This window comes from Astatotilapia calliptera, chromosome 19 (genome assembly GCF_900246225.1).
Source record: "Astatotilapia calliptera chromosome 19, fAstCal1.2, whole genome shotgun sequence".
Taxonomy (NCBI): domain Eukaryota; kingdom Metazoa; phylum Chordata; class Actinopteri; order Cichliformes; family Cichlidae; genus Astatotilapia; species Astatotilapia calliptera.
This window is the reverse complement of record NC_039320.1, coordinates 13,991,453-14,012,459: the sequence shown is the minus strand read 5'-3', so window position 1 is coordinate 14,012,459 and position 21,007 is coordinate 13,991,453. Positions and strand designations below refer to the sequence as shown.

Below are 21,007 nucleotides of genomic sequence, written 5' to 3'. Positions count from 1 at the left end.
TCCCCCAGTCAAGTCTGTCCCGTATTCAGCAAGTGAAAATAAAATAAACAATAAAAGGTGAATCAAATGGACCATTATGGCAAGGCTGGGATGGTCAATTTGGTAAAGTAAATCCGTTGGGCATCTTTCTTTGCCTTTAGACAACAATTCTGATGGCAAAAGAGCCAAACGGGACAGGCAAAAGAAAAAAAAAATAGGATGATGGTTTCACAGAAATGGAAGGAAAGGAGAAACTGGGATGTATAAGAAGGAGTATAAAACAATAAACTATTATCAAGACTCGGATTTGAAGACATTGGATTAAACTTAACATAATTTATATCTATTTATAGCTTCCCCCCCCTCATCTTGACTCTCTAACTTTACCTCCAAAATAGTCAACCTAAGCTGTCCTGCTGATGTACTCATTTCCAATCTTTTTCATTCTGATCACTCTCAATGAAAACAGATCTGCCACCTCCTGTCTTTTTGTTAGTACCACCATCTCCAAACCTTACATCACAGCAGGTCTCACTACCATCTTGGAACCTTTTTCTTTCACTCTTGCTGCTATTCTTCTGTCACAAATTACCCCTGACACTCATCTCCACCCACTCATCCCTGCCTGTCTCCCTTCTTTACCTCTCTCTTGCACTGTCCATTGCTTTGAATTGACCCCAGGTATTTCACTTGTACACCTTCTCTACCTCTACTTATAGCAGCTTCTCCTTTTTACCTGTCTCCCTCTCATTCACACATATATTCTGTCTTGCTTTTACTGACTTTCATTCCTCTTCCAATCAGAGGATAACTGCAAATCTCCAGACTCTTTCCCACCTACTCTCACTACAGATCACAATGTTGTCTTCTAACATCATAGTCCATGGAGACCCCTGCCTGACCTCATCTGTCAGCCTGTCCATCACCACCGCAAACAAGAATGGGCTCAGAGCCAATCCCTAATGTAATCCCACCTCCACCTTGAACCCATCTGTCACCCCGCACACCTAACCACAGTGTCACTGTCCTCATACATGTCCTGCATCGCCCTCACATACTTCTCTGACACTTCTGGCTTCCTCATGCAGTACCACAGTTCTGCTCTTAGCATCCTATCATATTATTTATGTAGATCGACAAAGAAACAATGCAACTCCTTATGGCCTTTTCTATGCTTCTCCTTCAACACTCTCAAAGCAAACATTAAATCTGTAGTGATTTTATTCAGCAGGAAGCCATACTGCTGCTCATTGATCATTACCTCTCTTCTTTAGCTTGTTTCAGCAACTCTTTCCCATATATCCGTGGTATGGTTCATCAGCTTTATCCCCGTGTAGCAGAGGTGGGACCAAGTCATTGTTTTGCAAGTCTCAAGTAAGTCTCAAGTCTTTATCCTCAAGTCTCAAGTCAAGTCTCAAGTAATGTCAGGCAAGTCAGAGTCGAGTCTCAAGTCACTGGTGTAAAAGTCCGAGTCAAGTCACAAGTCTGAAACTTTGAATTTCAAGTCCTTTCGAGTCTTTAAAAAAAACAAACGAAAAAATAATGTTGCAGTTATGCTAAATGTAAATATTAGACCATGTAATTTTAAAATCTGTGTTTTTCTCAACACATACAAAATAGTGAACTTAGAAAATATACACAAATTGTGAAATTGCACCTCTTTAAAATGCAGCTCAATTAAACTTAGCTCCAAGAATAATTTTCACCGACAGTTCTGAGATACGCTGCATGTTATTCTTGGATGCGGTTGTAGGACCAGCTTTAAAATCGCATGACAAAAATATACACATAAAAAAAAACTGTATCACCAACGTAGCCTGGAAAACATTTGCTAGTTAGATGAAGTCAGCTATCTCATCCTAGCATATTTATATGCATATTTATAATTATACGGTTCTTGGAGTGAGTGCATACACTCATGAAGTTTAGTAACTTCAGGTCACTGCAACAAGCCCAGGTACAGTTTACCGACGGATGGGTGCAGGACCTTGAAATGCACCGTGTAGAACGAAAGACCATCGTACGTATCATAAGTTTACCAGTCTCACAAATCGTCTTCATAAATACACATTCGTTAACCGTTTATTAATAGGACCTTTGAGCTCAACGGTAATTAATTAGTAGTAGAAATAATTTCTGGTACCCATCACAGAAATGTAGCAGTGACAATAATATTGTATGCTGTAATCGTACTGGGCAATTAGTGATACAAAAAACCTGTTTTATCCTGTGAATAAAAGTATATGTTTTTGTCAATGTACCATAATAACAGAAGCGAAACACAATATTGTGTCAGGACAATTTACTATTTATGCACAATAAATAAAGGAGCATAGCGCGACAATTTCTGTTCAGCGCCAGACTTGCTTGTAACCTATATCACCAATTATGTTAAGAAAAATGACGCATTAACTACAACAGCAGACTGACCTTTGTGTAAATGCTTGGAGCAGACTAACCTGTGAGCTGGAGTGTTCTAGGACGTTATATTTGATCTTTGAATGGCTGCAATCCAGTCGCCTCTTTGTTACTTCGGAAACATGGCTCGAACAATTTCTCTTCCACAACGTAATCCGATAACAACCGATCTCTTTACCCGTCGGCTTTCCGTGGCTGTCATGCGACCGGCTATTGCAGTTAATAATACAACGGCTTCTTGACATTTTTGTGTTTCTTTTTATCTCTGTGTAACTGATTTTAATTGAAAGCCTGTGTGCGCTAGTACCGCTTGCCACGAGTTCCCAGAATCCTTTGCGGTTCTACCCGTGAATGACGTCACATTTTCAATCTCCATATAATATGCGTGTTAAATTTTATATTTGGGGTAAAATATCAAGTCTTTTCAAGTAAACCGGTTCAAGTCCAATTCAAGTCCCAAGTCATTGGTGTAAAAGTCCAAGTCAAGTCACAAGTCTTAGACCATTTTTTCAAGTCAAGTCTAAAGTCATAAAATTAATGACTCGAGTCTGACTCGAGTCCAAGTCATGTGACTCGAGTCCACACCTCTGCCGTGTAGTACATGTAGTACATTTCCATCTCTGTCCTTAATCACTCCAACCTGTTGCACATTCTTTTCAAATTGGTCTTGCTGCCTTTAGCCAATCATTATAAATTGTCTCCTTCTTTAGTGTCCAACCTAACCTCACTATAAGCCATTTCCTTTGGCTTCACCACCTCTCTATTTGTTGTACCTAGGTTCCTAGTACACATGTCTTCTTTCTTCATCTTCTGGACATCCTTCCTTTGAATAATCTAAGGAGCTTGGAAAGAAAAACGACTGGACTTCCTTAAGTGTTTTCTTTCCAAGCTCCTTAGATTACCATGGCCTGGATGACTGAGAACCTACACAGACATCCTCCTTTGAATACTTTACTGAATACATTATTCATAACAGGGCAGCAAAATACAGGAGAATGTGACTGGGCTTTCTCTTTCTTTTGAATCCAGCAGTTTGTTATTTACCAACAACAAACAGGAAGAACCCTTTCGCTATACGCTATTGTTTTATTTATTTAAAAGGGACAGTGAAGTTTAACAAAGTCCAATTACAAAACACAAAACTGATGTAACGCACATAAGTTTATAGCTATTGCTAATTTTCAACCATTGTCCCTTGTTGGGCTTACAATCACAATACATACATTATACAATTATAATGCTCTGTTTTTGTTTTGTTTTGTTGTCTATTTTTAACTAAAGTTAAACTACATTTTAAATTAAACACAGCTAGTTAAAACAGGTATATGATACATACAAAAAATAACTATATATGTGTATTAAATAGTGAAAAACAACGTAGCTAACTGGTCGTTTTTCAACCTCTCGGAACTTTGTGTAGTCTGTGCAGTTTCTACTCGGACCCAGTTTCTCTAAACTCACCTCCACTTCCTGTTTTTGCTCCTCTAGTAGCAACGTGGGTTCAGCACAGCTCACCGGTGTGTAGCAGCAGCATCAGTGTTATGCTCTCGTTCTACAATGCAGGTTTCCAGCGTGAATGATGTCAAAATTTACAATTTAAGCTACGGGAAGTCTCTTCCAGAGGTAAGAAGCACACTTCCTGCTCCTGATGTCCTTCATGTCATACCTGTGAAGTTACTGCTTACCTTCACCATAGCCGGCTAACCAAGCTAGCCGTAAGATGAGTGTTCTTAACACTGTATTAATGAAATGTCATAGCTGGATTCATACTTATTAACACCGCCATTTAATGAAATTATTCATATAAATAAATGGAAAAAATCTGCCGCTGCTTGGAAGAGGTTCACTGACGTAGATGAGGTCATACTCCGAAGATTTAATCAAAGTTTATCTGTATTTACAGCAGCGATAGTTGTTATTATTTGGGTATTATCACGGATCAAAGGTCTAACATTTCAGATACTACATGAGAATTGGGTAAAACGTTAAAATGTCTATTTAGCAGTTACAAACTTTATTTATAGGCATCTTTCAGGCAGGTTAGTGCAGATCAATGTGCTCCACAGACACAGTAAAATGTGGTAAAACTGAGCAAATGATAAATTAAAAAGACAAAAGATCATAATATAAAATAAAATGCTCATTAATTAAGGGAGCCTGTTGAAACGGTTAATGTATCTGATTAGGATGCTTTCTGCATACGATGAATAAAGTCCACCTTTAGTCTTCTTTTAAGTTTTCTTCTACATGTTGAGAACAAAATACAGCCGGACCACCTCAACCAGGAATCAGTAAAAGACAAGGAATACAACTGAGATGTTGGTGTTGTCCAAGTGGTGATGTCAAGCTCATTCGGAGAAAAACAGAATTTTGAGATAACTAACTGCTCTTTTTTTTTTAAGGTGATTAAGTCCATACATATGCTTCTTTCCATATTCAAAACAGCCGCGTCCTTGTGTTTTCTTTTTTCAATTTCTGACAGATTCTCTATTAAAGGGTTACCGTTGATGTCACCTGACAGTTGCGGCTCCATTTGAGAGCTTTCTTACTGTTGACCCTGTTTACTATTTAGGTTACCTTTTTTACCTTCTATGTAGCTTTATTTTTGTGACCTGCCATCAAACTAAGAGAAGAGGAAGCAGTTGTGTTGTTGAATGTTATTCTTTATGCTAAATCCTGATCACCTTTGTGTTGTTAACACAGTGGCTGTCGGACAGGAAGAAGAGACAGTTGCAAAAGAAAGATGTCGGTGAGTTGACAGCTATAATTACAGTTTCACACACAGATTGATTTCCTTCTAAATGTTTGTCTTTACTCACACGCTTCTGTTCTTTGCATTACTCAGAAATTCAGCGCAGGATTGAACTCATCCAGGACTTTGAGATGCCCACAGTGTGCACCTCCATCAAAGTGTCCCGGGATGGTCAGTTCATCCTGGCAGCAGGTAAAAGATATAAAGCTATATTTCCACCTAAAAGTCTTTTATTCTCAAAACTCTGGAATAACTCTAGAAGTCCATGAATTTATCAGAGTCAATCAAAATCAGAATACTTAATTAATCTCTGAGGAAAGTATGTAGTTAAAAGCTTTCTTCAGACCGTTGTTAGTCTGCAGTTCTTAAACAATTCTTAGGCAAATTAATTGGCTTCATATAGAAAAATAAAACAAAAACAAAAGCTTCGGTCTTTACTAGTCATCCTTGTCTAAAGCTGTGTCTTGATTTCAGAGCTGTCGGAGCAGAGAGCATTAATTTCACATTCTGAAAAAGCTCAGCTGAGCTAGCGCACTTTAGGTAGCAGATTTCTCTGATATTGCAATAAACGTAATAGTGCTCTGCTCAAGTTGCAGTGCCATGATAGTAACGAGCAGTTTCTGCATCACACTGAAATCCCTGAATAAAGCATTTTTTGTTGCTAACTGACAGACATGCTCCTGTAGCAGAGGCACACATCCTGCAGAAACTGAGCAAGGAGCCTAAACCACTTGCACAAATAAGGAAAAAGGTGGCCAAAGTGATGGTTACAGTAAAAGGGCAAGGTTGGCAAACAGCACTCGATGACAAAGCTGATGTCAAATTGATATCACACCTGCCATTTCTGCATGTTGTGCACCTCTCGATTTTATAACCTGGTGTGTTGTGACATTGCTGTGAAAGCTGGCAGCGCCGTGAGTGTACCATTGTGTCAGTTTTTACTACCATTTTAATAATACATCAGTACAGATAGTCAGAGATTCGTACGTTTTGCAGGGGGAGATGTTGCAATTGTTAGAAAACATGGGACTTTGTGGAAACTGTATGTGTGAGTCTTAATTTGAAATTTAACAATGTTAATTTTTAAAAAAGCCTATTTACCATGAGGCAGGTTGAAAGTTAAAAAGTTAAAGTGATCATCTTGTCTTTTTAGTATCCTTATAACTATTGTCACAGCCAAAGGTGCCAGAGGATCATTACATCTCCCAAGTTCACGCAGCAGAACCATCACTTAGTGTCATCTTAAAGTAATACTGCCCGAGTCCAGGGATGCCTACAGGATCAAATCATTATTTTTTTGTTCTAGGCACTTACAAACCAAGGATTCGCTGCTATGACACCTACCAGCTGTCCCTGAAGTTTGAGCGCTGTCTAGATTCAGATGGTAAGTTTTTAGACTCCGGCTTTGCTCAGCTCCGATTACTGGACAGTGACTAAATTTCATTATTGTCTTTTCTTCCTCTGAAAGTCGTGGCCTTTGACATCCTGTCTGACGACTACTCCAAGGTGCGGGCGGCCCTTTTATTTTGAAATGTTGAGTTTTTTCAGCATTTTTAAATTCTGATAGTTCAAAACTCACTCTGCTTTTTTGTTTGTTTTTGTCATTCTTCTCTGTGCAGTTGGTGTTTCTGCACTGTGACCGCCATGTAGAATTTCACTCTCAACATGGACACTACTACAAGACTCGTATTCCCAAGTTTGGTCGGGACTTTTCCTACCACTATCCCTCCTGTGATCTCTACTTTGTGGGGGCGAGGTGAGAACACAGTCGGATTAAGAGTCCTCGGGTGCATGATATAGCAGTCAGCTAGCAAAGTTAAAGCATTAATAGGGTTCAGCATTTGCAAAAATCCACTACTTTGTCTGTAAAAGAGCAATTTAACATATAATAGAAGGCAGGAAGTCCTCAGACATGCCAAGAATCCCCGAGTTAGTTTGTGCAGGAGAGTGGACAAAAGCACCTAGAAGGGGGTGAAGGTACGCATGTTACTTGTGAGTTTAAAGTGCCGAGTGCAATGTTTGTCTTCCCTGTTACACCAGAGCTTTTTGCTTTACAGTGATGATAAAAGATTTAGTGGTAAAAATGTATATCAAAATATAAATCTGGCAGTTTTAGGATATTTTATTTATTTCTGTCTCTCAATTAATTAGTGTGGTTGTTTTCACTTTCAGTTCAGAGGTTTTCAGACTGAACTTGGAGCAGGGACGTTTCCTTAACTCTCTTCAGACTGATGCTGTGTAAGTGTTTTCTGCTTCAGTGAAAAGGTTTTATGTGTGTCGGTACTAACGATATTAACTCCTCAGCCAATCTTTGTTTTTTTCCCTGGACTTCTCAAACAGGGAGAACAACGTGTGCGATATCAACCCCATCCACCATTTGTTTGCCACAGGATCCTCTGAGGTAAGTGTGAAACGGTGACTGTCTCCTTTTAATGCTAATATAAGGTTGTTATTATTTAGTTGTTTATATTGTTTTTACACTTTACATAATCAGTTCTCATTGTGCCACCAGTGCTTGGGCTTACTTACATTATGTGTTTCTCTTTTCAAGAGGTCACTAGCTACAGTAGAAAAATTAGCTCCATACTGAATAATGTATTAATTTTTTTCCCTTTTGAATTTCTCAGCGGTAGATCTTTCTCTTCTCGCCTCTGCTCGGTATTGTTTGTTAAAAAGAATCACACACCAGCTGGGCTGACAAAAATAAGTGTTTCACATGATTTCTGGGTGTTAAAGTTCAAATCGTTGCCTCTCACATAAAATTTAGAGCTGCCTACGGAAGAACTTGCCTATTATAGCTTTTCAATAGTTTTAAAGTTGTTTAGTTAATTAGAAAAGCTCAGATTTTCACTTGTGCGACTCTCTGACTTTTCTTCTGCCGGCTCACCAGGGACGGGTCGAGTGCTGGGACCCCAGAGTCCGTAACCGTGTGGGCAAGCTGGACTGTGCCCTGAGTAGCCTCGCCGAAGGAACAGAGTAAGGAGCAAACTGTCACGCTCAGAAAGCTGATCTCAGCCTGACGACGCATATGCAGCCACATGGCACTTTTCACCACAGCCTGCATGAAAACCATGCTGCAAGCTATGTGTCATTATGGCATAAAACACAAATATCCAGCTTCTTATCCTGTTTCTGTGTGTTTTACCCCATCTTTAAATGGTATTCTCTGGAACTGTCGACAGAGTTCAAGCTCTGCCGTCCATCAGTGCGCTGAAGTTTAACAGCTCCCTCACCGTGGCGGTCGGCACCACCACTGGTCAGGTGAGCCTAAACATTCATGTTACCAGAAGGATAGCTTCTTTTTCTTTATCTATGTTATTGCTAATCTCAAAAAAGCATTTTCTGTTGAACAGCAGTCAAAAATCACCTTACAGTTCTGTGGCTGCATTCTTCTCTGCTTCTTTTGTGTTTGTTTGTTGTTGTGAGCTGTCAGCTCCCCACAGGCTGCGAAGTTACTGTGACTAATCAGCTGACAATTAGGTGGCTGATGTCATGCAGTTTGCTAACAAGTTAACGCAAGTTCAGTTTTCAGTAAAAGGTCAAGGGATGAGCTTTTGGTTAATCATGTAGATGCTTTCTCATGCCTTTAATTGCACTTCTCTTTGTTTTGGTTTTTACATTTGGCAGACAGCTTCATCCAGGATTCTGACAGCTCTCTTTACCTTTCTGATCTCTTGCAGGTGCTGCTGTATGACCTGCGCTCCAGTCAGCCGCTTCTAGTCAAAGATCACCTATACAACCTGCCAATCAACTCCCTCAACTTCCACAATCAGCTGGACTTGGTTGTGTCTTCTGACTCCAAGATCATAAAAATCTGGAACAAAGACACTGTAAGTAACAGCCATCAGTTACAGATCATTGCGCTTTCACTATGTGGATCACAAGAAACTCATGCTCACTCTCATCTTTCATCCATCTTATATCTTTTCCACAGGGAAAGTTGTTCTCCTCCATACAGCCTCAGACCAACATCAACGGTGTTTGCGTCTACCCAAATTCAGGTGAGAATTAAGTTGTGGAAGCTGGAAACAAAGTTTGAGGAGAGCAGTCGCAGAACATCAAGAATGCATCTGCTTGACCACTACATGAACCAACACTGCAGATGTAGCACTGCAGAAATATTCAATAGGATGTTTCCCACATAGAGTCTAACTGTGGCTGCAGCTGTGAGCTGTGGAGGGTGGTCAATGTCAGTTCAGTTCAAGGTGCTTTATTAAGCTTCAGGATTTCCAATTAAGCAAGAATGATGCGATTATTTTAATATTTAATTTGATATAATGATTAATTATATGCGTGTGCTGCTTTCATATAGCGGTGAACTTGCTGTCCTCCGTGTCTCCATTTCTGTTCCCTCTTTGATCTCTTAAAGTTTTTTTTCTGGTTTGATCAAGCGTTCGGCATCTGAAAAAAATTACTTTTATCATTATCCACTTGCATGACCTGTTGATTTTTAACTAGCAGCTGTATACAGATCAACCTCATTGCCCCAGCTATATTTACTTTAATTTGAAGTTATCCTCCCTAACTCCACTCCTTGCATTCTTAATATTACAATATCAGATAACTGCACATAAATATGCAGCAGTGATACGTTCTTGAACTCCTGATCGATTGTTATCGGGAGTCGGGTTTAAGGTGCTGTGCTTTTCATTAAATTAATACAAATGTATAAAATTCACAGGTGGTGGTGGGTGGGTGGCTTAAGCTTTGGCTGTCTTTTAATATGCCTGCAGGTATATTAAAATACAGCCAAAGCTTAAACCCATCTAGAAACCCACTGAAGCAAAAACATTGTGGAAACTCTGCAGTGTGTTGAAGCGCAACCAGCAGCTTTTATGCATGACTAAATAGGCCTATGAATGAAACAGTAATGATTCCTGTAAGTTAAGCTGGTATTTAAAACGACAGTTTTTTGTGCAGCTCCACCTCTGGGTGGCGCCATCTTATTGTAGAGCTCCCACACTTTTACTGTGTGATAGGCAGTGTGTACAAGGGGAATAAAACCTCAGATTTTTCTATAACTTATAGTGATGTTCTCTAAAGCTGTTGAAAAGCAGCACCAGCTTCTTGAGTTTCTTCTGTTTTTGTTCATTTTCGCTGCCTGAATGTTTTTTTTAACTCTTCATTATTAGAGCAGAAATGGGTTTTGCCATTACGATATGAAAATTCAGATCCCAGACAGTCTTTCATATACCAGTGCTGAAGGAACTTGACCTATAAATTACTAGATGAGGTTTTAACTGTTGCTCTGCTCTCTGGTTCATGAGCAGGTATGCTCTTCACTGCCAATGAAGATCCCAAGATGAACACGTTCTACATCCCAGTGAGTACAGAGACATTTATATTCTCATACACCAGTCACATTTATATTTACAGTACACCAAAGCATGATTCATGTTGCAGCTTTTCACACAGCTTTGCAATGCAAGGTCACCTTTAGGAGCTGGCCAAAGAGTGCGCACGTGCCATTTGTTTTCTGTCACCGAGCGAGTCATTGTCAACCCTGTGGGGCGGGGATGAACTGCAGGTGTGACACACAATGATGTGAAAAATAAGAAGAAGCAAACACGAGTTTGTTGATGGTGTTTTTGCTGGTTTATAAAAATCCTGATGTGAGGCCTGTTAACTTTTTCCCAGCTTCAATAGTGAAGCATGCCTGAAAAGCATGGGATCAGACTTCTCACGAGGCCTCTGCTTAATGAGTAATTGTTCCTATCAACAGTCTGTTCTGGAACTGATATGATCTTACCTCATGTGATATTGTCAGTGCATGCACGCGCATCTGTGGATGCGTGTGTGTGCATATGTGTGTACAGTCAACTAGGGTTTGCTTTGTGTAAATGGGTTCTTTCCAGCCCTGATTTCCATGCATGTGGTAAACTTTGGTCCTTTTGTCCTATGAGAAAAGGTGAGTCTGTCATTGTTTGAACATACAAGCCGAAAACCTTACCTGATTTAAAATTAGCCGACCTCCCATTCAGTATCATCTTCTAAGGCATGTCCCGACATTTTCCAGGACAGTTGCTGTTTTTAGACAGCACCATGGAAGTCCTGTTTTGACCTCTTATATTGAGCGCTCTGTGATTTCACCACGAATCCCAAACTTGGGCAGAGAGCAACTGGCCCAAAGTTCATATCAAATATCATCCCTGGTAATGAGAGCTAGCTCTCTAGTCAAGGAAGAGTCTTTCTACTGCAACTCTGCAGTAGAAAGAGAGCACTCATTGGAAGCGATCAGTTTGTTTTGTTTTTTTGCCCACACCAACACAATCTTTGCTCACCACCTAACAATTTTGCCCCCTCAATATCATGATCTGGCTCATGGAAGTCAACAGAGGAGATATAATATGTACATAAATGCAGACATGCGAGAGGCTACTTGTGATCACACCTGTCAGCTGCTCAGGCCAGGGAAGTGATGCTGAAATCACTTGATTTCTTAAAGAGGTGGTATTGCAGAAAAGTTGGACCTGTAGCTGATTTGGAAGAAAATCTTAAAGTAGACTAAAACATAATTGAAAAAGATCATATTACATGTGATTTTTGGTGTTGACATGTTTATGAAAAAGCAGATCTGAGTCACAGATTAGCAAACATTAGAAACAAATGGTTGTTTTCTTTAAAAGCTCATTTCAACACTTTTCCTATTTCCCAGGATTTAACAGTAGAATGCTGTTGGTGTGACTTCAGGGCATTTTCAACCAAACTGACATTTTCTGAACCAAAAAGGGTTCTCGTCTCCACATGTGACCCCTGATGATCTCTGTTAGCTTTGTTAGCTCAGGAGTGATGTGACTAAACAATGACAGGGACACTGGACTTTGACCTCAGTGGTGTGACATCATCGGACTTCGAATCAGTTACTCCTTACTCAGCATTTCGATCAGCGTTCTCCAGTCGAAATATTTGAACTTTGAGAACTCGGTCACTACAAAGTGAAGAAGACGTGCCTTCAGTTTATTGAAGCAAGCCATGATATAAACAGATGACTGAGTTTGAAATGTACACGTGACAAAAGCAGAAAATGAAAGTAAGCATTTGGTATGATCATCCTTGTAATTCCACACAGCCTGCACACTCAGCTTTCTTCAGTTCTTTCTTGTACATTCTTTAAGTAGTTTTCAGGAGGAGTTCTCCAGACTTCTTGAAGGATATTCAAAGCTCTTCTTTGGATGTTGGCTGTCTTTTATTCTGCTCTCTGTCAAGATGATCTCACACTACTTTAATAATTTCGAGTTCTGGGCTCTGCGGTGAACAATCTGTGACTGATAGCTTTCCCTTGTGTATTTTCCTATCCTAGCAGTTGTTTTACTGCACTGGCAGTGTGTTTGGGATAGTTGTCATGATGAAGGTTGAAGCTGTTGCCAATCAGACACTTCTTAGATGGTTGCATGGTGGATTAAAATCTGATGGTACTTTATTGTGTTCATAATTCCTTAAATTTTGATCAGATTTCTAACTGATAAAAAGCCCCAAACCACAATCATCAAAGATGGTGACAATCACCAACTCCCACCTAACCGCCTCCATAGATATTTACAACTAACTTTCTTTCTTTCTTTCTTTCTTTCTTTCTTTCTTTCTTTCTTTCTTTCTTTCTTTCTTTCTTTCTTTCTTTCTTTCTTTCTTTCTTTCTTTCTTTCTTTCTTTCTTTCTTTCTTTCTTTCTTTCTTTCTTTCTTTCTTTCTTTCTTTCTTTCTTTCTTTCTTTCTTTCTTTCTTTCTTTTAGATTTGTTACTTGTTTTGTCCTCAACTTGTCTGGTTTCATCATTCCTTTTAAGAAAATTACAAAAACTGTTATCTTTTTACATTTTTTGTAGATTCTACTAAAGACATGGAAACAAACAATGTGTTTTTACAACAGGCTGCTAAAAACCAAAGTACACAAAGATAGTTTACTTTGGTTCTTTGTCTGTTATGTGTAGACACACCACTGAATCATCATTTGAGTTACATGCCTTTTTTATGCTTGAATGATTCATAGGTCAGTGTTAAGTAGCTTATAAATCAACAAAACACTCCTCTGAATATGATAAGTCACAAGGACTGCACTGAAAATCGGTGAAAAAAAAGCCTAAATTAAAAAAAAAAAAAGAAATGAAGTGTGGCTCAATTTTTTGCACAGTAGTGAATGTCAGAGTGTGACAGATTTAAGTGTCTGCATTAGATGGTGAGCGTGGGGCTCTGGGCAGATATGTGCGCCTGCAAATATTCTTTTGTGATGTGTGGATTTTTCCTCAAAAGTGCTACAATACAGTGCATCACTATGCACTATACACTTTAAGCTGATCACAAAAAAAGCAGGACTGTGCATCTGCGGTATCTGCAGCTGTCCCCATTGTATACTTTAAAAGCTGTTTCCTGTTGGGTGTTTTGCACGTTTGCCTAAAAATAACTGCAAAGAATAATCGGGTCTTATTTGTAAACCCTTACTGACCTGAAGCTCTTTAGGTTGTTCGTAATGTTAGTTGTCTACATTTGAGAAAGTAGAGAATGGTGCCCAGTGAATTTTCGAGTGGTCACATGTGTTTGCTGGTCACCATTATGCTGTCCTGGCTGGAAGCAAATTTAACCTTAAGTTATATAATATCTTCAAGAAAACCTCAGTTTTCTCAACTCTGGTGTCACACTTTCTGTTTTATGCTATGGCTTATGAGCTGGTTCATAGTAAAAGAGTTCTGCAAGTTAGTGACAGTACTGCCAATTTCCACTTTTTGGATACCAGGAAGTTTTACCTAACAGGGGGCTGTCTGGTGTTTGGACCCTGAGACTTGTACTACAACCAACATATATGCTTTAACTAACATCAGCTTTAACTGATTGTCTTCAAAATCAATGTTTATGAAAACTTTACTGAGAAATGCTTGGAACAGAGGTTCTGTGGTGGAGACACATAAATCCATCTTCATGGGAGTCACAAGCTAGTCTACGTCTACTGCTGGTCCCAAACTCAAATAATTGACAAAGCTGTCTCCGTAAGGGCATCCAATGTAAAATTGGTGCCAAATCAATGTGCGTGTCCACACGCTGTGGCAACCCCTCGGGGTAAGAAGGAAGCAGCTGGTTCTTAGTGCTTTTCTATTCTAGTGGAGCACCGATTCATACACTTTTTTTTCCTATACCCAAGTCCTTTCTGTCTAACATTTAAACAAGTTCATATTCTGATGACCAATTTGGGTTTCTTGGGTGATTTTTTTTTTTCTTCTTCTTCTTCTTCTTCTTCTTCTTCTTCTTCTTTTTTTTTTTTTTACTTTTGTGAACACACAAAAGGATTGTTTTTAAAACTACATACTCAAAAAGCGATTTCTCGACCTTTTGCTACTCTGCATTTCCTGTATCACCAGTGTTGCATTGCAAGTCGTTACAATTCCCTGAAAACCCTTAAGGACATTTATTTTCTGCTGTAATGGAAACATGACCTGGCTGAGTTGGGCTATTTTTTTTCTAACAACAAACAGTACTCAACAGTCTAAATCTGAACCAAGCGGGTGGATGTGTTTTTGTGTGTGTGTTTAGGCTCTGGGCCCAGCACCTCGATGGTGCTCCTTCCTAGACAACCTAACAGAGGAGCTGGAGGAGAACCCGGAGAGCACGGTGTATGATGACTACAAGTTTGTCACTCGGAAGGACCTGGAAAATCTGGGTGAGACCTCATTACCTTAATTGTACCTCATGAAACTGCAGAGCACTTGGAGTAAATCAGCCCAAATTTGAGCACTTTTAAAGCAAAAAAAAATCCTCAATCTAAGTGTGCAATTTTTGCGTTGGGCCTTTTGGTTAGAAAGCAAAGAGAGCTCAAGAGATCTTTACACAAAGAGTGACTTTAATACCAGCCCTGATAGTTATATCCAAAACTATGAATCAGTGTGAGCCACTTCGCCGCCTAGGGGGGTTAGTTTGAGTGGCTAGACTGTCTAAGTAGAGGCCACGGGAATGATTGAAATGCTTTAGGTAAGAGAAGTAGGGTGTAGGGGTAAGAGAGGGGGAGCACGAAGGGTCAAAGGAGTGGATATTGGATGGGTTGAATGAACACTGGAATGCAGGCTCAGCAGGAAAGAGATCAAATGACAAGAAGTAGAAAGATGATTGGCTGATGTGTGATAAAAGAAGAGGAGGGAGTAGGCAGGGGAACAGCACTGTTGGTATACAGGAGCCATGTAATGCGGCCCTGTTATGTAACATGTCCATATTGAGTACAGCACACTTGTGAAAGTTTCTGAGAAGAGCAAGTTCCTCATCATTCAGCTTGTAAGAGTGTGTCCTTGTCTACACACGCTATTACACACTTCCTGTGATGGCCCATCACAGGAAGTGTGTAATAAAAAAGTTGCGCAACTTTTAAGGTGAAGTCAGGCGTGGAAAGAAGGTCAATATTGACCATTTCCATATTCATTTACTCACACGTTCACTGGGGTCTGAAAAATTTATTGAGAAGTCTTGAAATGTGACAAAACCAAAGTTTTTAGATATATAATTTTATGAAGTAAAAATATGTTAATGTTTAAAAAAGGACTAAAGTGCAGATCTGTTGTAATCGTAATACAGAATAGTATAGAGGTAGGTCACAAAGATTTTTGCAGTTCATCCTGAAGGGAAGATGAATGTGTGAAATTCGATCCAGTACCTGAGACATTTCACTGATCCACAAACAGTCGCCTCTCGTTAGGAGAAGGGGAAAGCACGAAAGCCCTCATCTTACTACATTTAGAGCCAGTCAGTGTTACAAATCTTAAGACGGATGGGGACGGGAGGAATAGATGTATATCTTAACCAGTGTTTAGGTAAACAGGTGTTGTTGTTGTAAACAAATTTAAATTTTCTGGTTTGCTTTTCTTTTTTCTTTTCTTCTCACGTTCAATAAAATCATTTGGGTTCATCTTCTGGGCACCATGAACGTGTATTTACTGAAAGATTTCATACTAAACCACAAAGTTTCTCCTCTTGATGGTGACACAGGAAGTCAGTCAGTGACACACGTCATTAGAATTTATTCTCTGGTTACTGTCAATGTCTCAGTCGCATTATGTGGCAATCAGTATATGGAATATCGGTAGACATATTTTTTAGCGTTACATTTAGTAGATGTATAACTACAGCAGATTGTATTTGCAAAAAATGTGTGTGTTTATTTATTTTTTTTAATTTCATGGCCAGGTTTGACTCACCTGATCGGATCATCCCTCCTGAGAGCTTACATGCACGGTTTCTTCATGGACATAAGACTTTATCATAAGGTATCATCCTTTTTGTGTACATCTCAGACTTTTGTCAGGACTTGTTCAATTCAAACTGATCCTAACGTGACACACTAAACCTAAACTGCAAATGTTTATTTGCTTGGCCGTAGGTTAAAGGTATGGTCAATCCTTTTGCGTACGAGGAATATCGCAAGGATAAGATTCGCCAGAAGATCGAGGAGGCCCGAACACAGAGAGTTCAGGTTAAGGTGAGAGTTTAGTTTTTCTGCTAGTTGCTATGGAAATGTCAGGTCTCATTTTACTGGCTTTTTCATGTTCAGTACTGAAACATCATAGTTAGAAGATGAATCAACAATCAGCATTTGCTGTCTAAGAAACAGCTATAGCCTCTGAATTTCATTATGGTCGAGCAAACATTCAGATTTAAGTCCATTTAGTCCATATTTGACTGGTTTGGTGCAACAGCTGTAGCAGAATAAACATAATTCATCTCCTTCTTACAATGTCAGCGTGTGACTCCTGTGACAGTCTGTGTTTATCTTTTCCCTCCATGCCCTCATACAACACTTTTCTGTGTAGTATTTATTATGATCAATCTGTTTTTGAAAATATGACCTGAATAAATAAGATTCAGAGCTAAAAATCCCGATAACCTGTTGAATCAGCTACATAAAAAGAATTCCACAGAGTTAAAATACCCATTAAACTGGATTGTACTGGATTGAAGTTCAAAACTTTACTCACATCCTGTCACACTAAGTGCAAAAGCTAATAAATGGTAGGTTAATTTGAGGAATGTGTGATTCACTCTTCAAACTGATTGGATAATTTTCTCTCCGTTCTCGTGTGTGCTAAGTACAATTTGTTCTCTCTGAAACAGAAACTGCCGAAGGTGAACAAGGAGTTAGCTCTTAAACTGATGGAGGAGGGTGATGACGAAGCAGAGGTGGTTTCCAGGAAAAAGAAGGGCAAGGTAGAAAAACAAGATTACAACATCAATGTTTTTGATTAATTGTGAATGTACACGGTGTATTCAGAGATCATAATGTTCTTCCAGGCAGCTTCGTAGAATTCATGACGTAATGTTCCTCTTTGTTGACTTTTTCCAAACCGCAGGCTCTCCCCAGCATCCTGGGAGACGACCGTTTCAAGGTGATGTTCGAAAACTCAGACTACCAGGTGGATGAGCAGAGCGAGGAGTTCCGCCTGCTCAACCCCATCGTCTCCAAAGTCGGCCAGAAAAGGAAGAAGAAGCTGCGGCTGCTAGCTCAGCAGGCTGCTGTTTCCGAGCAGGTAAAATGGTTTCCAAGCAGGTAAACGACACAGTGTTTTACTGCACGAGCAGGTAACACTGCATCGTTTTACTGAGATGGCCTGTTGTGTGTGGAGGCCATGGAATTCAAAGTTTTTTTTGACCAGTTCCTATTTTAGTTTTTACCCCTCAGCCATAAAAGGCTGGCAATAGCCCATCAGTCAGGTGGGTGTGCAACACTGACACCCAAATTTGTGGATGCGATAACTTGAGAATGAAGCAACCTAGGAGTTTCAAGCACCACAGGTGCATCTACTAAAAATTTAAACGAGTCTGAGTCTCGGTGACCTTGACCTTAAGGTTAGCGGGCAGGTTTTTTTGCAAATTTTGTGAAAATGATAACTCGAAAACAAGGTGATGTAGGATTTCAAAATTCATAACTTGGGTACATTTACTAGGAGGCTGAGGGTACCACTGGCCACCGCCAGCATTTTCTAACTCTGGCTTACCAATTATTTATGTTCACAATAAAAGTTTAACTATTTAACAACATTATTTCTAAAATAGGTTAAAGGGCTTTTTTGCACAGTTACCAAGTGTTGATCTATAACTGTGTTAAATATATTCCTCACTTTAAGGATGTCAGCATTTGGCTCAACTTAAAAAAACGGTGTCCTAATTTGTTAAAATAAAATAAATGAAAAGGACCTTTTATTTATGATCAACTGGTTTCTCCCTGCCCTGCTCTCAGTCTCATTATGATTACATCTTAGTACTCATGGAGAGAAATAAGACAAAAACAGCTAAAGAGTTCATTGATTGGAGGATAACACATATACACACATATGTAACAGAAAACACAAAAGCGAGGGAGTGATTGCAGTTACATTTAAACCCCCCAAGCATCCAAAGAAGAACAATTGTTTGTTGTAGGTGTAAAATACCTTAATAGCCCTGAACCTTTACTGTTAGCTTCCTCAATGCCATGTTGGCTCTCTTACTGATGACATGAGGCAATGTAAAGACACAACATAGACCTGCATGCATAATTAGAGCTTTTAGAGCAGCAATGGGACTGATATCAATTTCAACTACTCACTGGTCATATGCCATGTTTACACAGGTTCAGGTGGTTGTCATATCTCGTTTGTTTCAATCTGCACCACAGAAATGTGGTTCAAACTCTTACAGAAGTGCTTGAGAGCCGAAAGGATGGGCTAATCAGATGGGCACAAAATCAGATACAGCTATGGCTAATTTGGTGTGCAACAATGGACGATCAGCTGAAAAACCAGCTGATCCCAGTCACCAGCAGACTGGTGTATGTGCAGTGTTCAGGCCTTTTAGAAAGCAAGTATGTGCTGAAACTTTTGCACAAAAGAAAAAGGGGGGGTGTAACTAAACAGTGGCTTTTCAGATTTATTTCCATTATTAGAACCAGCGCATTACTAATCCCTCTGGACATGATCACATGTTTTTCTGTTGTTTACAAGCCTCACTGAGCCAGCTGTGTATACACGTGCTGTGTTTTCTTGATATATTGGAAGATGAGGGCCCAGGAAGCAGATCACATCAGTGATTTTTTTGTTGCTCTGCTTCATCTCCCTGCAGGTGCCTGAAGATAACGACGAGGAGCCAGAGGGGCGAGCCAGCTCTGAGGAGGAGAGCTCTGACGATGACAAAAGCTGGGTGGAGGAGGTGAGGGAGCAGCGGAGGTTGCTTCGGCAGGAGGACAGAGACCGCCGGCGGCAGGAGAGGAAGGACGCAGACCGCAACACTGTCCTTGTGGAGAGGGAGCAGAACGGAGGAGAAGAATGCTCAAATGTGGCTGAGAGCAAGAAGACGAGTCAGCCGCAGTTTTATCAGATCAAAGCTGGCGAGGAGTTCAGAAGTTTTAATGACATGGCCCACAAGCAGAAACTACAGAAGTATGTCTTTGGAAATGTACCCTGTGTTACATGACTTATTGTTTGAGACACTCTTTGAAACCCAAATTGCTTCAGGGTTTGCAGCTGTTAAAGGCAGAGAATCACCCCACCTGTAAAGTATTAATAGTCTGTGTCCTAACGCTTTATGACAACGCTCTGTCTGTACTGTTTTGTATATTGTGCCTGACGATCATGCGTTCCTTCTTCTAGGACTTCTCTGGAGGAGCGGCTAAAGTTAGAGGAGCACTCCGAAACCAGTGGCACGGCTGACACCGCAGTGGGCAGCAAACAGCTGACCTTCACTCTCAAAAAGGTACACTGCTTACTTAATCATCACAATCCCTCACAAAGGAGCAAATAATGGAGACACTTATGATGTCTCCAGGATCCAGAACTTAAATCTGGAAAATGTTCATAAGATGAAGGTTTTTAAAAAAAAAAAGAGAGAGATTTAATCACTGACTCTATACATTTATCTCACTGGGAGATAAATGTATAAATGTAAGGTTACTTGGATAATCCTTAAGAAGAACAATCCCTCTCCTCAATTGAGCATTACTTAATGTCAAATTCGCCCATGTCTGGATGACATTTCGCTGGTCTGAAGTCATCTCATTGTCAGACAAAGCAAGCTAAAGCGCTTTTAGAGAAAATGCAGAGAGGGTTGTTGGTATATGATTGGTTCTTCACCTTAAACAAGTCAGTAAATACATCATCAATCTGCAGGTAGAATCGCAGCACTTGCATTTGTTTAACATCCATCCTCCTGTCCTCCTCTGCAGTCGGAGCAGCAGAAGAAGCAGCAGCAAGCGGAGCGGGAGCACCACGAAGAGAGGAAGAAGCTGAGGCGCTCCGCCGGACACTTGAGCAGCATCAGGGGCCGCGGGAGAGGCTGGGGCGGCAGAGGACGAGGCCGCCATTGACTGACGCCTAACTGGCAGAAACCTTGCCCTGAAGTCAGAGTTGAATAGTTTGTTCCATTAACTCAGCTCTGGCAGTCGTCTTCAAGAGTAGAAGTATTGTACTGACTTTAAGCTTTTAATCAGTGGTGGGAAGGCTGGAGACGTGCTGCAGAGACTGGTACTGCTGCACAGACGAGCCCGTCCCTCTCCTGGGTGGTCTGGGTCATGTGTTTACCTGTTCTCTGCTAATTCAGAGCATATTAAAAAAAGAGAGATTACCCATGTCGCTGTCTGTATGAATATAATGCCAGGCCATTATCCATAAGTACCCTGACTGCATATATTTTAGCAGGAGGGCCCAGGAGAAATTAAACACAGAGAGCTGAGAGGACTTGGCATGTAGCTGCTTTCTGTGGCGTCGTTTCTTAAAGTGGCTCCGTGGTGGAGCCTGCTTCAGCTAAAGAAGAATGGAATGTGTGGAATGAAAATGTAATTGTTTTTTATTAATGCAGAAACATTGTTAAGCCAACACTGAATTAGAAACATTTGTACTACATTATATTATATTTGGTACATTT

The 21,007-nt window shown here is 40.1% G+C and overlaps 2 protein-coding genes across 6 annotated transcripts in view; one reads left to right on the top strand and one right to left on the bottom strand.

Moving 5' to 3' along the window:
- LOC113012156 (V-type proton ATPase subunit C 1-B-like) overlaps positions 1 to 3,896 on the bottom strand; it is a 15,012-nt gene extending 11,116 nt beyond the window's left edge. For 4 of the 5 annotated variants that reach the window (XR_003270657.1, XM_026152182.1, XM_026152180.1 and 1 more), the window contains exon 1: positions 2,439 to 2,470. The gene's annotated coding sequence lies outside the window, so the exon portion shown is untranslated. Of the gene's footprint in view, positions 1 to 2,438; positions 2,471 to 3,858 lie in introns of those variants that run through there. The other variant, XM_026152179.1, reaches the window with a different exon arrangement.
- Positions 3,876 to 21,007, top strand: nol10 (nucleolar protein 10). The gene is made up of 21 exons (XM_026152178.1): positions 3,876 to 4,020; positions 5,101 to 5,146; positions 5,243 to 5,341; positions 6,456 to 6,533; positions 6,618 to 6,655; positions 6,769 to 6,905; positions 7,322 to 7,387; positions 7,490 to 7,550; positions 8,040 to 8,125; positions 8,332 to 8,410; positions 8,830 to 8,979; positions 9,084 to 9,150; positions 10,420 to 10,472; positions 14,666 to 14,792; positions 16,304 to 16,383; positions 16,497 to 16,595; positions 17,228 to 17,320; positions 17,464 to 17,640; positions 19,211 to 19,527; positions 19,738 to 19,840; positions 20,310 to 21,007. Exons 1-21 carry the CDS (start codon positions 3,955 to 3,957, stop codon positions 20,448 to 20,450), a joined length of 2,163 nt encoding a protein of 720 aa, XP_026007963.1. The 5' UTR covers positions 3,876 to 3,954; the 3' UTR covers positions 20,451 to 21,007.

What these genes read in the sequence shown, in the direction of transcription:
- nol10 (XM_026152178.1), top strand. Translation starts at nt 3,955, where the DNA reads ATGCAGGTTTCCAGCGTGAATGATGTCAAAATTTACAATTTAAGCTAC. An exon ending in TCGGCACCACCACTGGTCAG is followed by an intron (nt 8,411 to 8,829) that starts GTGAGCCTAAAC and finishes GATCTCTTGCAG; the next exon opens with GTGCTGCTGTATGACCTGCG. An exon ending in AGGCTGCTGTTTCCGAGCAG is followed by an intron (nt 17,641 to 19,210) that starts GTAAAATGGTTT and finishes ATCTCCCTGCAG; the next exon opens with GTGCCTGAAGATAACGACGA.